Source organism: Mytilus edulis, chromosome 9, assembly GCF_963676685.1.
Source record: "Mytilus edulis chromosome 9, xbMytEdul2.2, whole genome shotgun sequence".
NCBI lineage: Eukaryota > Metazoa > Mollusca > Bivalvia > Mytilida > Mytilidae > Mytilus > Mytilus edulis.
In genome coordinates, this window is record NC_092352.1 from 11,004,809 (window position 1) to 11,028,652 (window position 23,844).

At 31.5% G+C, this 23,844-nt stretch overlaps 1 protein-coding gene across 1 annotated transcript in view; it reads right to left on the reverse strand.

Annotated features, from left to right (window-relative positions):
* Nucleotides 1-21,938, reverse strand: part of LOC139489430 (uncharacterized) — a 34,300-nt gene extending 12,362 nt beyond the window's left edge. Inside the window, exons 1-10 of the mRNA XM_071275752.1 lie at nt 21,850-21,938; nt 11,663-11,747; nt 9,871-9,963; nt 7,682-7,743; nt 6,599-6,772; nt 5,921-6,067; nt 5,018-5,131; nt 3,303-3,575; nt 2,233-2,365; nt 1,393-1,606 (exon numbers count right to left, since the gene is read on the reverse strand). Coding sequence (XP_071131853.1) covers nt 1,393-1,606; nt 2,233-2,365; nt 3,303-3,575; nt 5,018-5,131; nt 5,921-6,067; nt 6,599-6,772; nt 7,682-7,743; nt 9,871-9,963; nt 11,663-11,733 — 1,281 coding nt within the window. The 5' untranslated portion in view covers nt 11,734-11,747; nt 21,850-21,938. The remainder of the gene's footprint in view (nt 1-1,392; nt 1,607-2,232; nt 2,366-3,302; nt 3,576-5,017; nt 5,132-5,920; nt 6,068-6,598; nt 6,773-7,681; nt 7,744-9,870; nt 9,964-11,662; nt 11,748-21,849) is intronic.
* Between the last annotated feature and the right edge of the window lie 1,906 nt (nt 21,939-23,844).

The following is a 23,844-nucleotide window of genomic DNA, read 5'->3' on the forward strand; positions in this document are numbered from 1 at the left end:
AGATCGTTAAACACCCTTATAGTAGTAGTTTATTTTAAGTTATATCAAAGCTTCTACTTGGATCATATCCATACAAACTTTTAATATTACTGCACGATGTATATTCTGCTAGTTGGCTGCAGTGCGTTTTTTGCAACTTTGGAGACTCTTTCATAAACAATCAGTTTGAGAAGAACCATTTAATTTCATGCAAACCAAATATTTGTGTGTTTTTTTCAATTACATGATTATTTTATGGTTTGATATTTATGTGATATTTCATTGTTAGTTGTATAACTACAACATGCATGTGTTATATAATTCAAAACTTGTTGAGAAAAGTTGCTGTCTACTTTTTTTACTGTGTTATGGTCGTCTCTTATATAGTTTGTCCGAAGTATTCAATTGACGTCATTACTCTTCTAATTACTTTTATCTTACATGTACCTCTTATTCTATTTTTACAGTATCGGGCTCGTTATAGACATTTGAATTATATAGTTTATCTACCTACATCATGGATAAAAGGAAGTAAATAAAGATGACTAGCGCCACCTAGATTTTACATCCAAGATAATAGGTAGAAGTAAATTTATTTTCTTTTGCCTTGGTAATTCGAAATTAAAATTGAAATAGTGAGAAATGGGTGTTGGCCATTGGTGTAGAAATATTGAGAAATTTAGAGAAAACTCTCTAAGATAAGCAACATTTTCTGTGCCAACTTAAGCAAGGGGTGTTCTTCATTCATACTATTTCGAAAATTCCGGAACCGTTGAGTACCCTTAAAAATGTCATTTTTCTATCAAAAAAGCTGCGGCACCATATGTGTTTGACCATTGCAATTACACCAAATGGTGTTGATAATTCAGAATTCGAAATTTTTTTCAATGGATCTTTAATAGTGAAGAGGCAGGACCAAATAAGGCTACCATTGTCGCCTATGTGAATAATTACTTCCTTGTAACATAAAAGGTATTTGAATATGTGAGTAATGTTGTCAACGTATATTTCTTCCACCTAACAGGCGTTCCACTGGAAACTTTGTTATAAACACTGTCAAAGTACCTATTTCTGTTGGAACAAATATTATATACTATTTATTCTGTAGGAACATACACTGTAATATTTAATCCTGTGGAAATAATATTCTAGAATATTTTTTCCTTTTGGAACTTATATTATGAAGGAACTTATATTCCGTGACAATGTAAGCATCTGAATTGGTTTGATTTTTTCCTAGATTGGAAAAGTTGTACATAAATTTCGGTTTTCAAATGGTATGAAAATCATAAGATTTATTCAAAAACATTCCGAGGTAGTTACCAACTATTTTTTCATTCATTGGCTTGCATTCATTTTTCGTAAAATTAGATATCTTAGATAAAGAAAGACGATTGATTTTTAGTAACAAACCTCATATGTAACGTCTTCTATATCTATTGGTGTCTCTGTACAATTGGTGCCAAGTAACTGGAAACAATGAAAGTACGGAGGATTTAGATCCCATTGTACTGTGTAATTTCTGGTTGTAGTTATACCTGTCAGTGAAACATTGACTGTGGTATTCAATTCTCGGTTGATATATGTCAGATAACCACCATTTCTGATTTTGATGGAAAATATTAACCTGCAAATATTCATTGTGAAATATTGCTCAGAGGAAGAGTGGTTATTATATACATATGTTATAATCAAACTTTTTTTCTAGAATTTTATGTTGTCTTTCATCTTTGGTTCTTCTTCTTTAACTTAACATTATACCTTGCTGTCGTCATGACTGCCTTGACAATGAATGTTTGAGCTCATTTAAATCAATTATATTAAATATAGACGGAAAATCTCTATTTATTCCTAAGATAAACGACATGTATCGGAATTTGTCATTTTCTTTATTATTAAAAAGTAAAATCACAAACATACTGAACGTAGAGGAAAATCAATTCGGAAAGTCCATAATCACATGGCAAAAATATACACTGTTTATTCCTCATCAACTATACAACAGAATCAATAAATGTGCAGTGCACACTGTGGCGGATAATACATGCATGGCCGGAAACGCGTTCCATATCGACATACCCAGTCTTGCTTCTTTTGGAGTTAACGCGATTTTCCTCGATTTCTATTAGTTACCTTGAAATGTCTCTTTCTACTCGATTTAAAAGAATTGATTTTTACAACGGTAAACAAACTACTGTCGCATTAATTTATGTCCTTTCTTGAGCGAACATATAAAAAATGCTGATTACTTACCTATCACCATGTCCAAATATTGGTAATGATATAGAACTGCTATTGAAACGATTCCTTGAACATATATAATTAATTTTGATTGGATCCTCCTCCGAACCAGCACAATTGAAATTATGGGTATTACTCGATGAACCTATAGGATTACGTTAATGTATAAAACAAATCTTGCAGTTATTTTAACAAATTAATTAATTCTGCAATGACATCTTACATAACAAAAAGCACGAAATAGTTTCGATAATAATGTCTACAGTTACTTTCTAAATAAATGTTTGCAACATTACAAAAAATTATTAAAAAAAATAGGTAATTTCCTAAATTGACGTCTTGCCACCAAATATCCTGTTTTCCCTTTTATGAAAAAATCAAACTTTTTGCATTTATATGTTAAAATTGAGAATGGAAATGAAGAATGTGTCAAAGAGACAACAACCCGACCATATAAAAAAACACAACAGTGGAAAGTCATCAACAGGTCTTCAATGTAGCGAGAAATTCCAGCACCCAGAGGCGTCCTTCAGCTGGCCTCTTAACAAATATATACTAGTTCAGTGATAATAAACGCCATACTAGTTTCCAAATTGTACACAAGAAACTAAAATAAAAAAAATACAAGAATAACAAAGGCCAGATGCTCCTGACTTGGGACAGGCGCCTGAATATGTTAACTTTATAAAACAACTCTCATGTACTACTGGAAATAGTTAAAGCAAAAATCGTATTTTGCCGATACTTTATTCTGGACCAAACTTGTTGTTTCCAATTAAACTTCTCACTACAATAGGCCATTTTTTTTTTTAGCTCAAATTAAAAGCAAATAATATTTTAATCCGCAACGCTTTTACAGGATCATCTTCATCATGAACGCCTACAATGAATAGTTAAGGTTGTTAAAATACACGAATACGTAATTTCAGAAATATTAGATTTTAATCAGAGAATATCGCAGGGAATCGTAAATCGACTGCTTAATCAATCACAGGTGTTATTTCCCTTTACAAGCATGGTATTTATGATTAATTTTCTGCATGACAACATTAATCCAAATTGAAAGAAATTATAACATGTACCTATGATATATTCTAGCTTCATTTCACCATAAACTATACCATAGTTAAAATCAGTCACAAAGTGGTTTTCTCCACTCGGGTCATGTACTGGAGGTGTCCCAGAAGATACAAACTTTCCATGGAACTCTATTTCTGCAGTATTAAGGTCATTCTTGTTTGTGAATCTGGTCGGTTGTTGTCCTGTATCACTAGGATCCAACGGGGTTGTAACTGTTTCTTTGGACGGATTATGTAGCTTGATTTCCGCATAAAGGATGTCTGTTTCTTCTGTGACTACAAAATATCATAAGGATAGTACATAAGGAATCTGTTTTTATTTCTTAACAGAAAAAAAATCTGCTGTATTAAAGACTATTGATACGAATATCAAAAGTGTATCATATGTTTTCAGATATTGTCAGAACCCCGTTTTCCAATATAAAACGCTGCAGGTGTAAATGTTAAACTGAAGAATAAAATAGCCAAGGCTTCTATTAAAACGATTTGAGGACTACAGTACACTTTAAAACATTTACTAGGAAACACCAAGAACTTCGGTAGAATGTTAACGAAATCGTATGTCCTGTAATGTCTAACTGATTTGCAGTTCTACTTTAAAAAAAAGTACAGCACATCAAATAAATAAAAAAAAGTTATCAAAAACTCGTTCTTTTTGTGTCACTCCATTTTATAAAATTGAAAAAAATGGGAACGTGTCAAAGACACACCAAACCGACCAAAAAGCGGAAACAGCAACAGATCACCAATGGATTTTCAATACAGCGAGGAAATTCCGCACCCGGAGGCGTTCTCTAACTGGCTTCTAAACCAAAATGTCTATTGGTTCAGTGAAAATGGACGTCATACGTAACTCAAAAATGTATACAAGAAACTAAATTTAAAAATCATATAGACTAACAAAGGCCAGAGGCTTCTGACTTGGGACAGTCGTCAAACTGCGCCTTGGTTTATCATGTTTTTGTATCTCAACCAGTGAAATGTAAAATCATTTTTTTAGAAAAAACACCAAAAAAAAGATAATTCAAAGTTGATATGTAGTAAACTTTCAAGAGACAATGTCGAAGCCATTTATAAATATCTTAAATCACTTAACCTCAGATGTTTTTGTAAATAATGCAAAGGTAGATTGTCCTTACATATAGCTGTATTTGACTATGGTAGATGGTAATATGTAAATTGTATTTGACCTATACGATAAAAACATCTTAATTATTGTATATAAATAAGGCCGTTAGTTTTCTCCTTTGAATTGTTTTATTAGTACATTGTCATTTCGGGGCTTTTAATAGCTGACTATGCGGTATTGGCTTTGCTAATTTTTGAAGTCGCACGGTGACCTTTAGCTGTTAATTTCTGTGTCATTTTGGTCTCTTGTTGACGGTTGTCTCATTGGCATTCATACCACATCTTCTTTTTTATATTAATTTACTGGTTTTTACTTTGTGTACATTAAAAAATATAAAAAACCTTCACTAAAATGAAACGATGGGAAGTTGATGTAAATGGATGGGCTGTAATTGAGTAACACATACTATTTGGTGCATCCATCTTGCGTTGTATACTTTTGACGAACCACAATGTAATGTATTAAATACATTTTGTCATGAGAAAAATCATGAAACTAAAGATTATAATATTGAAATTTTTTTCAACAATTGTCTACTAAAATGTCAATTGCATTTAGTTGAACCATATTGTAAGAGATAACATCTTACTTGTATCACACTGATTACCACCGAATCCTGGTGTACACGAACATGTTTCTGTTGTTTCATTTGTACACTCTCCTGGAAAGCATCTGGTACTGTCAGCACGCCAAGAACAAGCTTCTAGTTAACAAAAATTCAAATGTGATTACAAAGATTAATATATCAACATATAGACAGCACCATGTTAACATTTTATGCATATTTTTGTCTTGACAGTTTGTTATATTAAATGTCTCTACACCATCTCATCAAAATAACAAATCCTAATGATTTTAGGACGAAGTAAATTTTTAAAAAAGTACCGAAATTCAAGGAAAATCGAAATTCCGATAACAAGCGGTAAAGCAAAAGAAAAAATACATCAAACGTATGAAAAACAATTTTCATATTCCAGACTTTGTACAGACAGAAAACGAATCCTTGTTTAATTCAAACAAGGTTACGTCTCTCATGTTGTTACTTTCATTGTGCAAAATGCAACAGTGAATTTTGTAGTTGCCTAATCAAAGATCTTGGTGAAATCCAAGCTTTGTATATCAGCATTTACAGTTATCACAGTCTAGGTATATATACATGACGTGAAAAAATAATCTGCCCAATTGCAGCGATCGCACACTTAAGATATTGTCAAACATACAATCAAATATAAAAACCAAGTTTTAACTAAAATAAAGTACTCGCTGATAATCGCAGTCACTGTTTTTTACTCTTTTTTTTATGAAAAACAAATGAAAAATCATTTTGGGGGTTTTCCGAAATAAGAGTATGATAAAACTGGTCACCTTTTGATAGTATAAGAGCATGAGTTGTACGTATATGAGACAAACATTTCGAGAAAATTAGAAACGGAAAAAGAATCATTGCCATCAATGCCGAACCTCATCTCTGCATAAATGCATTTGAACTTACTTTTACACTTTTTCATCTCTCCATCAAAATGCCTTGTATATCCCCGCCAGAAAGGCTTGTCTTTAATCTCATACTGACAGTACTCACAATAGTTGTCACTTGGTGATGTACATCTTCTGTGGTTACAGTTTGGAATAGATGGACATACTGATCAAAAAGTAAATTAGACTTTAATATAATATGTAGAAAAAATAAAAATCAACTTATTGGTTTCGCTTGTAATACATTAACACAAACATTTGAATCCTTTCGTTGTCTTGATATTGTGACATCGTCATATGGTTTTGTTGTAGAATATACATCGAATAGTACGATAATCAGCAATAGTATTGGCCTCTTCATAGATACATCTATACCTGATGATTCATTATAGGAAATGAATTTGCTACTATAGAAAATACATCTATTTTTGACTAACTCTACAAAATATTAACTCATTAAAATTTTAAATGAATAGTGAAAATAAGTGTTTTTGCCTATGAAAAAATGGGAACTTCAGTTAATGCAGATTAGAAATATGGGTAAATCATCACTATCCATATAAATATATACTATCAAAAACGGTTGAAGAGTAAGTATTGACAGCTGCAAAGAAATGCAAACGTTCACTTTTAGATCTAAAATTAAGAATGGAAATGGGGAATATAGTTTTAAATTGTATAAAAAAATACTTCTTACTTAAACAACGTCCACTGCCGCTATAAAAACCATCTGCACAGTTTGTACAATTCTCTGGTGAAGAACAATTTCCACCTCCACGATCTTTTGTTTCACCTCCTCTATATACAATAACATCTGAGTAATACTGTTCATTACAGGCATCATTTAGTATTGTTTTTCCATAACATACAGCTATCAATAAACAAATATTGCTTAATTTATTTTCTTTCGTCGTGTTGAATAATGGCAATTGTATCAAAATTTACAATCATGAAGAAACATCCGAAGGGTTACTTTAAATTTCTGTTCTGAAAACCGTTTCAAGAACCTAAAGATTATTTAGAATGTTGTCAGATCTGAAAAAGTCATGTGTTTTAAAATCCGATTGTGTAACATGGCTCTTTTGGTTGTTGTCGTTTCGGAATAGAGACAATATTTATACAAAAGATGCTTTTTTTTATCTCTTGGCGTCCTTCTTCCGTCGTCGTCGTCGTCGTCGTCGTCGTCGTCGTCGTCGTCGTCGTCGTCGTTTCCGTTGAACTATGAATGTCTTATGATATAATGGCGTAAAAAAATATTGTCCTATTTTGTACATTTTCATACAGAAATTTTATGAAAGGTTTTTGATAAATTCATTATTTAGTAGAAGTGACAATATACATCCACATATGTTGACGAATAAAACTGAACCAAACTTTAGAAAAACCCTGAAAAAAAACTGTGGTTTGCATGTTGAAATGTACAATTATATTATTCATTTATGTATTTCTCTGTTCTGAATGTTTTAGCATTTATTTTATTCTGTATTGTTTTAACTATGCCATATAAGACAATATAAACAGGAGGTTTGGCTAGCCATAAAACCAGGTTCAGTCTACCATTTTTTCTTAAAATATCCTAAACTAAATCAGGAAAATGGCAGTTGTTAACTTATCACATAGTCCGTTTCTATGTGTGAAGCGTTTGTTTTTGTACAGTTCAGTGGTTTGTTTCTTCCATGTATGGTTTATGACCCGGATTTGTTTCAGTTACATCGATTTATGACTATTGAATAGCAGTATACTAATATTGCCTTTATTTGACTATTTTATTGATACTTACGATAACAATTCGGATAGTGCTGATATCCTGTGCAGCAGTATATGGAAAACCGCGAACTATAACTTTAAATGAGATAATGAAAGCATGAATAAGAGGGAGAATATACAAAAGGGACAATCAAAACGTATGATACAACGAAAAATATGATGGCAAACAAAAAACCTACGAAACGGCAGCAATAGTTTATAAAAGCACCAAAAAAAACGGAAATCATCTTAGAAGCCCTTGATTTTTCTGACGTCAGACACTCAAATCAATGAATGTGTTCGTAGATAGTAGATGTTTAATGTTGAATAAGTATGTCTATGTTTATATGTCTTAAGACATTATTGTATTACTACACGGTTTCTTACTTTCAAACTTTAACCGTGACCAGTTGACTGATGTCAAATTTGAGAAAACTCGCATAACCTAAGGAGAATATATTTGAGTGCCTCGTGTTATCCCTATAGAAAGTATAGAGATATTGTGATAGGTTTTTTCTGACAATAATTTTAAAATGTAAACGGACATCTCTAACCAACATCAAATCATTGTGGGAAGTAAAGGTAAAAGGTAAAACTCATGTAGAAATCGATATCAAATATATACAAGCACATTTTACAGATATGTGTAATGAAAATTATAAAATAAAACAAAAACGGTACTGTTAAATGTGTCAGACCTTCAATTCAAAATTCCTTTCTATTCAACAATTTTTTGTCTATTAAAACAGCTTTCAAACTTTTTTTTACCTTAAGTTAAACATCGTAAAAACTAGAAATATCATGAATTGTACATGTATCATCTTTCTTTGTGCAAATTTGCAACCAATGTTTTGAGTCTTGTAATGAAACACGATAGTTTGTAGACAACTTCTACTAGAACATCCTGGTTTTTCTAGATATATTGAATGAGTTTACTACAGAGCGCATTTAAAAATCATATTTTTGTAATTCAAACTCATGATCAAATAAGTACTAGCTAAAAGTGGTATAATCTTGGCATTGCACAAGGTCATATTTCGGTTGTTTTTTTCTGACTGTAAATGACTCATTTACACTAGACCTATTGGATGTTGGATGTGTACTGATTGATACAGTTGTAGTTGATGGCTTTGAACTAGCTGCAAGTAACTGTGAGTACTCTAAGAAATGTACCTAGTTTCTACTTAATGTGGTGAGGTGTAAGTACTCGGCCACGTCCACATTGTCTATTTGTTACTTGTTTTTTGCTTTCTATCGATCTGATGAGTTAATCCCTTTTCAACTAATTGCTACAGTTTGTGCATTAATTGTACTGTAACACCATTGTCCAAGGTTATTGGAAGGGTTGTGTGCCCGTTTACATGTTAAACCCCCGCTACAATATGTATATGCATATCCTAAGTCAGTAGTCTGTACTTCAGTGGTACTTGTTTGTTGCTGTATATCATAGTATTTTGTACATGTCGATGATGAATCAATCCATTAGTTGTTTCGTTTGAATTATTGTACATTTGTAAGTTCTCGTCCTTTTATTGCTGACTATGCGGTATAGGTTTCACTCAATGTTAAAGGTCGTACGGGACCTATAACTATTTATTTTCTGTTTCATGTAATAACTTGTCAAGAATTGAGAGTTGTCTTATTTACAATCAAAAGACATCTTCTTATTTTTCATATTTTCACTATATTTTCATATTTGCAAATGTGCTGGTTAGTTTAGATAATTAATGACATCAAAGCAATATTTTTGGTCAGAGACGTTTTTTCATGTATTATAAATTAAAATGGTGGTCTGACGCAAAAAAATCACTCCTTGATAAACTTTCAATGATAATCAATGAAAGCTTATTTCTGATAGGGTCCTTACAGTGCACATCGATGGTTTTGTCATTTGATAAAGGACTTTTCGTTTTGAGTTTTCCCTTGGAATTTTTATTTTTTTTTATTTTACTTTGTATCGAAGCTTTAAAAACATCCTAGTCATGTATTGGTTTTGTAATATTAGAGTGCATGCCAATCTTTATAAGTCTTTGAAAAAAAGTATTGAATCTACTTGCAAATCAATTTATATTGGTAATATTTGGTGCCAAATTTAACTCAAATTAATGGCAACAAATGCGAATTTCACTTAGTGTGAACCATAGCTGAAAATTAAATGGACAAACAGACAAATAATAGTACACATGATACAACATAGAAAACTAAAGAATAAAGAACACGAACCCCAAATATCTAGTGCAACTGCTTGTTCCCCAAATGCCACAGTCGTAAGAGACTGTGTTCTGGAAATGGTAATAATGACTACATACGCGGATTCTGAAAGAAATAAATGAAAGATATAAATATTTCAATCTATTGTTACAAACACGGCAAGATGAAAAATATGGTGACATGAAAAATTGCAGTAACCTAATTTAAGGTTAGGTTTGTGCATGTGGTTGTTTAATATTATTGGAAATGTGGTATTTTTAGATATTGATTGATATAAATTGGACGTATTTTAAGAGTGTGCGTTATACACCCATGCTTTTAAAACACAAAATTCTTGTTGAAAATTAAAACAACAATACATTTAGACACGACTCTTGAGGTATGCCTTTTTAGAGATGTGTCTATATTGTAAGAAGATATAAAATACAGATAATGCATTTTTGTTTATCAAAGAAAATCGTGCAAATTGCAGAATAACAAAGCAATGAAATGCGTATTTATAATTGATATTTTAATATTGAATTTATCTGTTAAAAATATGCCGTGGCATAATAAAACGAACATGAATTAACGACGGTGATCGGAACTTAGTTAATTTTCCGGCATTTAATGTCTTATCCTGGACCAGAAAAGTCTTTAGTTCTTTATCTCATGTAAGCCAATAGCTGTATATCAGCCTCATTATAATGCAACCAATCAGAATCTGTAAGTGATAAGGTATGTATTCAAGATGGCGTGTATTTCGACTAAACTAATAGCTCCGCACCGTAATGCGAAGCAAAAATAGGTAATGGGTAAAATAGCGATTCTCGGATTATTATTGGTCATCTCATCTTAAATCGTACCGGCTCAAGCGAGAAAATCAATCTCTTTGAGATGACGAACGATAATCTATAAATAAAACATACATTATATCAATGCTCTTTCCATGTAATCAATTCTTGAATCAACACAATCTAGAGGTCATATTTATGTTCTTTACAATATTCATAGCTGTAAAAAGAATGATTATCCCTTTCTTCATCATAAAGAGCAGTGGTATCATTCTTTTACATATACTAATAATTTGAATTTTCGATGTAACGCGTCTTTTGATTGACTGTCGTTATTTTGTTATGGGCCCATAGACGTAATTCAGTCATGTGACCGTGACGTCATCAACGTTTTTTCATGGTTTTCTACGGTTTAAAATAGAATTTAGAATTGAATTATAACAAATGACTGTAATATTTTTTCTGTTTCTTCGAAATAACATAAAAAATGTGGTGCACACTGTTAAATAACCCGCTACGCGCGTTATTCAGTGTGCATCAAATTTTTTATGTTATTTCTTCATAAGCAGAAAAAATATCATTGTCATTCCTTAAATGATTAAAAGGATAAAGATATGGTGGTGAGTTGTGAAATTCTTACTCATGACTAAAATCATCGAATATTTCTTTTACAAAAATTAAAAACGGTGCTATTAATATTTATAATTTCCTACTATATTATAGAATAATGCATTTCATTGTCAGAGTGTCTATGGAATACTTTTAAGAATAGTGTTTCTACAATATGGAACAAATACCACCACCATTTTTAAGTTCAAATTACAGTCCTTTGAATACAAGACGGGCTTAGTTTTATGTAATATAATGGAGTAAGATTGTGAGCGTTATGATAAAATATTTGTACTTTTCATCAGCATGTCACTATTGCATACATCGTGACTATAATAATGTTTGCAAACGCTTTAGATTCAGACTTCAAGTTTATAGCTAGCATTGCTGATTTGCACCTATAGAAATAAACTAATACTAACTCGGCATAACTATATGTAAATAAACTTATGAAAGCAGAGACGACAGGGACTATACCAAACGTCTTCCTCATAATCTGCAATTAATCTAAAATAAAAAAAAAACATATGTAGATATATAATTTGCAGACCTTATATTGTTTGGCTTAATAATCAACATAATGCATAAATGGTATATATCAGTTTTTATTGCTCACCAGGAGAGTAACGTGTTTGAATCAGCTAGTTTCTCGCGTGGAATTGTATCAGAACGGAAATATAAGAAATATTTTTATAACACTCTTTTGATTTGAGCGTCTTTGATGAGACTTTTTGTCGTTAAACACCAACAATTCTAATAGAGATTTCCAATAAAATAACTTTACTCGACATAACCGACCTAACTCAACGTATTTCGTCCTACTGCATTGAAGCATGACGGAGGGGAGCATACACTGCATGTATGTTTTGTTCTTTGAACACGCATTGTTGCTGGAATATGCCTTCAGTAAAAATCAACCCCAACTATTTGTTTTACTCTTTAAATATTTTGTCATTAAACTTTGAAGGATTGTATTGACACAAATACTATACTGAAACAAGTAAATTAGCAATTTGTAATCAAACACACCCATCATTTCTTGTCATTACACTTGACCCATATTTTAGTTCTTCTCACATTATGAATTTTAAAAACTACCAAGACGACATTTTGCATGCAAATATTAAAATAACGAATTGCGAAGCGAGAAGGTTGCCTTTTTATTGTTTTAAAAAGATTTAACGTTTAAAGTGAATTCCAACACACCCGAATGTAAAAGGTGTACTCGACTTTTAAAACAAAATAATATTTTTATGTAATTTAATCGAAGATAATTTGATGTGGCAGAAATTCATATCAATGATATATTTTTCAAAAGTACTTTCTCGTCTTTACCTATACCAAATTATGGGGCGAGGTTTTTGTTTAAGTAAACCTATAATAGATTGCATCCGAGGATACAGGACTTATCCTTTTCGATCGCTAAATAAGTTTTAAAATCTCATGTTTTCCACAATATCATTTTTAGCGTATAATTGTCCAAATTATTTTTTGAATCGCTTCGCTCGACAGTATACATTCAAATATCGAAACCTACGCCCTCTTTCAAATATCTTGGATCCGGCCATAATCACGAACTGTATTGCACAAAAATAAAAACCTTAAATGATTGGCGTTTGACTTTGATAAAAACTTTTTAAAAACAACAATGTCTGAACATTAGGCATCTCGCATGTGATTTAAAAATTTAAGACTACAAACTGAATTGGATTTCCCCCCGTGATTTAGTAGCTCACTGAATATAGAAATGTGATACTGACGTGTAATACAATGGACACATGGGCACTACATTAATCTGCTATATAAGTATGACCACTAATGGTCCTACAGATAATCTGTACTTTTGACATGACAAAAGGTCTCGCTTTTCTAGACTGTCTAATTTTTTTTTATTCTTAATTTGTGATATATACAAAAATCAAGGTGTAGTATAATTTTCAAAGAGACAACTCTTCAAAAGAGAACAAATGACACAGAAATTTTAACAACTATAGTCCAACGAAGGGGTTTCAACAATTAGCAAAGATTATACCGCATAGTCAGCTATAAGAGGCTCCAAAATGACAAATGTAAAACAACAAAAACTAATAGCCAAATTAATGTAAAAAAACTCAACGAAAACACACCAACAAACGATAAGCACTGAATTAAAAGCTTTTGACTTGGGACAGTCACATCCGTACTAGGACAATGGTGTAACAGTACGAAAAAAATATATAAACGGGATAATTATTCTTAATATATTAGTTGTAGTTGTTTTAAAGATAGTGTTCAGCAGCTGTGTATACCATCATTTCGGTACATGGAGCTTATTTGGAAATACTAGAAATGGCTAGCTGTTTTTATGCTTCGTTTCAGTCTCACGAGTCAATCCCTTTCTATCTGTTTTATTGTGATCATGATCATTTGATAAACATACTTCTATGATCTCCATTGGCTATAATTTGGATATTTATAAAAAAAACTATGTATCATAGATATGCATGCGTAAAATAAGTTCTCGACATAAACTGCCTGAAATAGAAAATAAGAATTAAACCTCACGTTATACTTACGACGAAGATTATGCCTCAAGCTATAGCACTTATGATGATAATGATACTGATGTATGTCTTATATCCAGCGACAAATATTACATATATATTGAGGATGATGAAAATTAATTATAATGATAAATACATATACCTTTTTAAATATACCCGACAATTAAGAGACGCATTTTCCTGTGCTAGCTAACCTAAGAGCGTAACCACTATACAGAAACACTTTCTACGAGTAAACCAATACCTGCTCTTGCTCGTGAATGCATCATGCTTGGTGGAGAAGCCGAAAAAATACTTTCTTAAAGTCATTCGATCAGGGGGTCCAACAGAATAATTCAATTTGTATTCCAGGCTAGCCTGTTACCAGTCAATCCAATTAATATACAAGTATATAATTATGTATATAAAATGTTTTTTTCCAGTCGTGTAAAACCTTCACTAGTGATCCTGTCTTTGGATCTGTCGCATAGTTGTCACTTTTAAATATATAAATACCTCCAAAGCGAGACAAAAGTTGAAACTTAAAATTTTCGCTAATTCAATCAATATATGCGATAGCTTTAGAATCTACTTCTAATTGGAAACATGCGAGTAAAAGAAAATTCCCGTAAAGACTGAAGTGACATTATAGTTGTCTCAAAAATGTAACAACTATGTAAATTGACATTCTCATCCACTTTTAATTAGAAATACTCGGGAACAGGATATTTTTAGCCAATTACTATAATAAGTTGATAGTAACTATTCCACAGTGGTCAATGCAGGTTATTAGTCATCAATTGATAATCAAGTACACCTTCTAACTTACACATTCATTTACACACATTATTATCAACTACAATTTTCCTTTTTTAATGTTCGTTGACTTTCATTTGAAAGAAAACTATATGTCAACTACTAAAATTTGAGGAAGTACAAGACCTGTAATGTTGTTTTTTTTCAAATATTCACTTCCCGTTTACGTACGCTTTCCCTGTTAAATTTATATTTGGACTAATGAGGAGATTAAGAGAAGAAGAGAACGTTTGAAATGATACTTAATAAAGTATGATGCATTCCCAATTTTCAACTTTAACTGAGACACGTTCTGATTAACATTTTGAGTTCATTTTTTTGAAATTACGACAAAATCTATATAAATTATTACCCACGGAAATGAAATATTATAAAACATTAAAAATCGAAGATAAGAGCCTATCTGATAACGACAAACAAAATCAAATAATAGGTTCATTAAAATTTGCAATAATATCTGAAAATCAAATTCATTATCAAAACCATGAAAGACAACTCCAATGAATCGTATGATAGGTAAAGATACGTATGTATACGTGGTCTTATGACAGTAACGTTTAGGCGGGAATCTCAATAATCACGTGATATATAAAAATCATTATTTCTTTCGTTTTTCATCATCTTAGAAATATTTAATAATGATAAAATTTATTTTGAATGGGTTTAATAGTTTAGGAATACTTAGTTAAAAATTGAGTAACGCATTTAACAAAATTAATTGGTTAGCAATAACCGGTCCCGTTACGTGCGTACGTCGAGTTAGGTACGTATGTCATTTTATTGGAAATCTCTAATATGACGTACGTATGAACAAACGTATGTGCAGTCATAGATCAGACATTAACCTCAATGCTAACGACATTATATACCAGCATTTCAATCAGCCCGATCATTCCATCGTTTCTGTGACAGTTCGCATTATCGAAAAGATATACCATAGCTCTAACAATCCTAATCTTTCAACGACTCTCCGTAGACAAAAAGAGGACTACTGGATTAGACAATTGCGAACTGCTATCCCTTATGGTTGCAATGACAAAATTGATGGTATAGGTATTCTATCTAGTCCTTCTACTCCTCGACGTAGACGCAGTCATGGTCATCGTCATTATACATCACCTTCTCTGTATGATGTCTCTATTAATGACTTGCTGCCGTTTATACAAAATCCGTTAGGTATTCATAACAATCGCACGAAACTTTATTCGTTACCCCTTTCAAAAATTCATTCTCTGTTCAATGTATGTTTGGAATCCACTGTTAAAACCCCTCTATAATTTCGGATATTGCAATTCACAGACTTTTAAAGCCAGTCCGCATTGAAAAAGATTAAAAAGAGAACAGACCTTTCCTCAATCTTTCCTTTGCCAACAAAGGTCTCGATGGCGTCAACAATATTCTTCATCATAAATTAGTTCAATCGAAAATACCTCCTTTTTTCAAAGACCAGTATGTACCAATCATTTCGTATACCTATACCAAACCTACTGCAACTAAAAATCTTAATTACAAACACGTTTTGCAGGATCTCGATATTGATTGCACTTGACATGTGCTAGTTCCCAATTCACATATAATCCTGCTGGCCACGTTATTACCGGTGACCTCAACATTGTTAATAACACTTCTCTACGAAATGTGTTATCGAAAGGTCCGAAATATCGTGAGCTAAATCCATCAATTGGAAATACAACTTTAAAATCTTGACGTGTTAAGTCGAGGATTACATTATGCCAGGCAATGGGCTAAGCGCGACAAGGAAGACGTAGACACTCTTTCTGAATGGATTAAGGCAGTGAGATCGTTGATACAAATCAGAATTTAGAAACTGAATGGGTCTATCAATGTCCATGCAACGTCAATCTTTAAAGACCCAAATGTTGCAAAACATCTCTCTTACCTCCATGACAAATATGTTATTGTCCCCGCAGACAAAGCCCCAAACAACATCGTTTTTGTGTGTAAAACTTATTACACCAACTGCTTGATAAACGAATTAGGTATTAAAAATTCATTGGAAACTCAACATATACCCTCACGACACTTACCAAAGAAGAAATCCCGGATAATCATAGGTCTGTTCTATGTTCCTTTGAAATTTCAACTAAAGATAAAGAAGTGTTTCTTCCATCACTGTATTTGATACCTAAACTACATAAGTGTACTTACAAATAACGGTATAATGCTGGGGCTTCCAAGTGCTCCACGAAACCTCTTTCTTAATTATCAACATCTATTTTATCAGTAATCAAAGACGGGCTTCAAAGTTATTGCGAAACTGTTTATTCTAGAGGTGGCGTACATACAATCATCTAACTCTCTTTCATCTTGTAACAGTATTAAACATTTTACTGTTCTACTCTTTACACAAGTATTCCACATTCCAAACTAAAAGACAAATTGAAAAAGTTGGTATTGCTTTGCTTCATAAAAAAGAATGGTCAACGAAGATACAAGTATCTTGTCTTAGGGAGGGATTAATCCTACTTTGTAAAGGATCACTCTGATTCAAACAAAAAATTCTCTGAAACTGATATTATCAAGATGCTTGATTTCTTGATTGAAAACATAGTTGTTACGTTCCGAGGACGTGTTTTCAACAGACTGTCTGCATTCCAATGGGAACAAACTCTGCCACCCTACTTGCCGACTTGTTTCTTTATTATTATGAGACTGACTTCATGCAGGAACTTCTGAGTAAGAAAGATAAGAAGTTAGCAATATCCTGTCTACTTTCCGCTATATAGATGATTTTCTTTCACTAAATAATTCAAAATTTAGTGACTATGTGGGCACATATATCCCATTGAACTAGAGATAAAGGATACTACAGATACAGTAAAGTCGGCCTCATATCTTTACTTACATCTAGAAGTTGACAATAAGGGTCGGTTGAAAACAAAACTTTACGACAAAAGAGATGATTTCAGCTCTCCAATTGTGAACTGTCCATTTCTAATTAGCAACATTCCAGTAGCACCTGCATACGGGGTATATATCTCCCAATCGATAAGATATTCCCGTGCTTGCATTCCCTATCATGATTTTCTTGATAGGGAATGCAAGCACAAGGAAGATATTAAACCAAGAGTTCCAAATGGTGAAGTTGAAATCATCCCTTTTGTAAATTTCATTTTTTATGTTGTGTCATGTGTTCTATTATTTTTCTGTTTGTCTTTATTTTTAGCCATGGCGTTGTCAGTTTATTTAGATTGAAGAGTTTGACTGTCCCTTTAGTATCTTTCGCCCCTCCTTTGACTACTGTAGAATAATGAATTTTATCAAATCGAAATGCATTTAATATATTTCATAAACTTATAACACTTCCAAACTCTTCAATGATGCACATGTTGTTAATTATTCATTTATTATGACCGTAATGTGTTGCATTCCGAAATTAACCTAGATACGACAACCGTTCATGCTGGCTGTTCAAAAACTCCTCTCTCTGAAAAATCACAGTGCCAGCCGTTTGCATCATTACAAACAAAAATAGGAGTTTCATAGAAGAGCCTACACAATCGCTTTACCCTTATACACATCAGACATAGAAATTACCTTAATTGTCCTAATCAGAATCACTATCGCTCGGGCAAAAATAATCACGAATATAATGCCTACCCATGTTAAAACTACAATAAAGTATAGCTTACATCAATTGTTTCTTAAATATTTTTGAGTCATCAGAAAATCCTCAGAAAATCAATCAAAAAAATATCGATTTTTGGTTTTTGCCCTTGTTACGAAATTTACACAAACGTTTCGCTTTAAATTATTTTTAAACAAGACGAATAGGTCAATATTAATATGAACAGGTTCAAAAATTTATTCATGAATATAAAATTTGCATCGTCTGTCATGCCTTGTCTTGTTTGAATAGCTGAACAGAATTTACGATTATCATAGCTCAATGAGTTCTTTCAAAGTTATACATAGTAAACGCAAACAAAAAGTAGAAAAGAAAACTGGTTTTCCCATTTTTTTTTTTTTAATTTGAAATGACTTTTTCTATTTATACGTTTTCTTTGTTAATATCAGGCTCTCAGCCAAATAATCTATTAATCCGAAAACGTTAATAAATTAACTCATTGATGTTGATTTTAATTTTATCTTTTTATTCAGTCTTGTGTATTTTTAGAAATTACACAATAAAAATATGTTCTCTCAATAATATTGTACATGTGCATCATATCATGTTAAAAACATAACGGTATAATTGGTTTCGTTAATTTCACTACCATCACTGAGTAGATACGTCTACAGGTTGACATATTGTCCCGGGAATATCGCAATAAGATGAAAATAAGGGTTTAAATCTGGTTTTTATAATAACTGTTTTTGGAAATAAGTAAAAAACTAAACTGATTAGAATTGTATCCCTAGTAAGCATTGCTTTGAAAGCTTTCCAAGGTTTGGCTTAATTAGTTATCAAAGGTACCAGAATTATAATTTAGTACGCCAGACGCGCGTTTCGTCTACATAAGACTCATCAGTGACGCTCATAACAAAATAGTTATAAACCAAACAAATACAAAGTTGAAGAGCATTGAGGATCTTAACTGTTGGTTCAATTTGTCTTGATCAGCCCGTTAACGTGTTTGTGCCTTTCCAAAGTAAGGAGCCTTTGGCCTTTGTTAGTCTTGTATGTTTGGGTTGGGTTTTTTTTTAATTTTAATTCATTTATATATTTCGGAGTTTAGTATGACGTCAATTATTACTGAACTAGTTTGCAGTTTTGTTTAGGGGCCAGCTGAAGCACGCCTCCGGGTGAGGAATTTTCTTTACATCATATATTATTTGTAATGAGATAAATAATAAATTCCACTAGTAAAGGACGAACTGCTTACCCTATAACCAGAAGTTAATCGCAAGTATTTTAGGGTGGTAAGTGTACAGAATTGTTTCTATCAGTTTGTTGCATGTCTTTCGAAAATTTTCATTTTTACCATGATGTTGTCTATTTTAACAATTTTTTGTTGAAGCTAATTTTGAAACAGTTTTGAAAATTGTATTTGTTTTTAGTAAAATTTATCGTCGAAAAACTCTTAACCAACATATATTGATCATATCGGAAAATGTTTAAATGAACTTCCTTATAAAGATAGGGTTTTGACATTTAGATTTACTCTAGTAATCGCAAACAAAAAAAAAGATAAGAAAACTTGTTTTCCCATTTTTGATTTTGAAATTACTTTGTACAATAGTACGCTTTTCTTTGTAACCGTTAGGCTCTAACGCAAATGTTAAATGAACTAAATGTTGTTTCATTTTTTTATTCATTCTTGTGTAGTCATAAAATGACACATAGTCATGGAATGACACAAAACATTATGGTATATCAATAGCATAATGGGACAAACAGGGCGATCATATTTGTACTGTGAATGTTCCTACAATCACCAAACAACCTATACAGATTGACATTTTGAGCCCAAGGGTATCGTTGTTAATAAAATGCCGGATGGGTTTTTTTTATTTTCTATTATTCTATTTAGGAAATCAGTATCAAAGTAAGGATAATTGGTATTGTACTCTAATGCATAACTTTGAATTCTTGTCAAGATTTGGATTTACTTTTGGTTCCTTTTGTTTGATCAGCTCATCTTTTTTTATTAACGTATTCGTTCCAGTAAAAAAGTAAATTTATAATTCTTTACACATCAATACAATTGGATGGTGTCCCTATCACATCAAAGAAGAATTCAACAGTATAAACAATAATGAAATTCTTAGTTAAAAGGAAAAAATAATCCAAATACACAATATTTATATAGTTAAGTACAATGAAAGCACCAAATCGTTCAATGCCGCTCCAACATCGTCCAAATGATGTGGATTTCTCTTAACATATTTTTAAAGATAGTTATTAAAGGTCCCAGGCATATAATTGGAAACGCCAGACATGATTGTTGTCTATATACGATTCATCAGTGACGCTATGATCAACATACTCAGAAGATAAACAGGTGCAAAGTTGAAGAGCATTTTGAACCCAAAAATTTCAAAACGTTGTGCCAGATACGACTAAGGTCATCTATGTCTGGGATAAGAAATTTCTTAGTATTTCAAGAAAAATCATACTTTTGCAAACAGTTAATTTGTAAAAACTATTTAATCTATATTCATGTCAACACCAAATTTTACATAGTTTTGAAAATTAGTTTAGGGTAAAATTTCGTTTCGAAGAATGCATGTGCCAAGTCAGGAATATGACAGTTGATTTCTAATATAATGTGTTTAAGTTTTTGATTTTGCCATTTGATTAAAGTTTTTCGTTTTGTTTTTCATTCGGAGTTCAATAATATCCTTCAAAGAGTTGATTTATATCCTTCAAACTATAGGTTGCCTTCCATAAGAATATAGGTTTTGGATATGTATATATACAAGCTATAATATTATTGGATCCTTTAAGTTAACAAATACTGATGTGAAACTGAGTAGACAACGTATATGTGATAACCCTACCATAATGTTTCAAATAACCTTTATGTTAAACAATACCATAACACATGTTCCTGTAAAACACATATCAATTATTCTTTAGTACGAAATCATATAGTAATATGTATTCCAGTGGAAATTATATTACATAACATTTCTTTCATTTTGTACTTCTATCATAAAGAGATTTCTACTTTTTCTGTTATTGACAATTTTTTGGCTAATGTCTTTAATAAGACTTTTTGAAAATTATCTTGGATTTAAACGAATTCAGTTTGGTATTTCATTCTATTTTTATAAATGAAAAATAAAAGGTTGAGGAGTAGTGTTAAGAGAGAGCACTAATAGTTAGTAACGAAAAACGAAGATGATTCTCCAGATGATATTAAACTAAGACACTACAAATAACAAAGTCGTAGTTGAAGTTTTATTTTCAAAATCACAAAATATTGTCTTAGATGTCTTCGACTTTATCTTTATATACTGGTTTAAACCCTTTTTAAAAGAACTTCATCCCGTTGACAATTTCCTTTTTACGCAGCATATTTCAATGTTCCCATAGTATCATAATCAATCTTTTATATTTAAGAAAAAAAGAAGTCTGTTTTAAATTTTGTGATGACTTCAATACTGTTAAACGTGAAATATACTTTTATTTTAGTTGTAGGAAGGTTTACCGTGCTTTGGTGATTGTAAAATCTATCCCGTGCTGGCATGTTGTGAAATTATTAACATAATATACTTCTCATTTTTTCTAATAAACATTTTTAAGATTTATTTATCAAGTATTCTTTTATAATTATATACAATAAATATTTAGAATAATTTACCTTTTTCTGTCCGTAATAGGTTTTCTTATTTCCTACGAGGTTCACAATAAGAATATACAATATATTAAAATAACTTCACTTAATGTAATCTATATTTACGTAATATTCTTCCTGGTCAATCCGGTCTGCTAGTTAATTAAAAGGGGGTTTGTTTCAACACGTTTAGCTCAATTTACAAAGTTATCAAAGGTCCCAGGATTATAATTGAGTACGCCAGACGCGAGTTTCGTCTTCATAAGACTCATCAGTGACGCTCGTTTCAAAATATTATATCAAATAAAAAGAAGTGATAAATGCCTCCACCTAAACTATATTCTCGAAAAAGCTTTGAGTAGAATGTATACACCAGTGCCGCCCTAGGTGCCGCCCTGAATATAGATGATAATTTTTATTTTTATAGGATAATGTTTATATTGAGATTATTACATGGATTTTTCAATATCGGGTCGGGTATCATTCCAACACCCCAATATCAGCCCGAGACGTAGTACCTTTTTTGACAGAAAAAAGTCTTTATTTGTATGTCTGTGATAATTTCGAGAATAAAAATGGGGAATGTGTCTTATAAACCACAACCTGACCAAGGCGCAGATAACCGCCAAGGGCCACCAAAGGGTGTGTGATGTATATTTATACAGATTTAGATGATGGATCTTTATTTTTGTCGCATGTCTGGTTTTGTCAATATATCAGAACTATAAACAACTGTCATGCAAATGGGAATTTTAGCCGTGTTTAAAACAAGATAAAACCAACAACGTTGGATTATTTTTTTCATTCTTTTGAATAGATATTAAAGTTTGATCTTTTGTATAACCGAACTTTTCCTAAAAATGCAAATTAAAATAATATTTTAGAATGTTTCAGTAAGTACAAAATTTATAACAGTCATGCATGTCTAATTGCAAATCAATGAAAAACAATTTGTTTGCCAATCTCAACATATTCGTTCGTTTATTTTGTCAGGAATATGACAGTTGTTATCCATTCGTTTGATGTGTTTGAACTTTTGATATTTTGCCATTTGATTTGGGACTTTCCTTTTTGAATTTTCCTTGGATTTCAGTATTTTTGTGTTTTTACTTTTTATTACATATGTGACTTTCCCATCATAACTAAATGAAGAGAAAAACGCGTTTCGTTGGATTTGCCATATAGAAACAATTTAAGGTTAAATTTAGTTGTATACTGAATATTATAACTATATAACTGTTATATTAGTTACAATGATTTTAAAAGGTTGTCTTAAATTTAAATTAATGGAACAAAGCACTCGAAAATATCGAAATCAATACCTTTCTTTTTTTTTAATTATTTCTTATTCATGAATATTCAAAAGTTTCTATACTTTGATTTGACGGTTTGTAATCGCCTTCCTTGTTGTAGTTTAACCTTTTTAGTGCATGTTTATTAAATATTGTCCTTTATAATTCAAGGAAGATGGACGGGCCATGGTATAGGTTCTTACTAATACTTATCTGTGTATTCAGAGCCATTAGCTGTAAATATATACATTTTCAGATTGGTTATGAATACTGTTATCATTACACATCCGACTCAACCATCCACGGAGTAGGGTTATTCCAGACGGATGCAAAAGTATGTATGTGATTTTTATATTAAGTACCAACCTTGTGGATTAAACAAAATAGATAAGATGTTCATCTATGTTTCGTTTAAGTTACAAAAAAGAATGTAAGATTAGTAATGTGTCATTGTGATATTTCATGTGCTTAGCTGTTACTTGAAGAAATTAATATTTTTGTCGGCTAATTTTCTTCTCCTCAAAAATCGTATATAGAAAGTGTACCAAAATCCAAATCATTTGCAGAATTTGAAGATTTGTGATAAAAGGTCATTTATTCAGATTATCTTAAAAAAAAATATCCTACTGACTGTAATGAACAACTACTAATAAGACAAAACAGCATGAATGAATAAAAACAATTTGCAATGATGGAGCATAAATACCGCTAAACATCATTTATAAAAAAA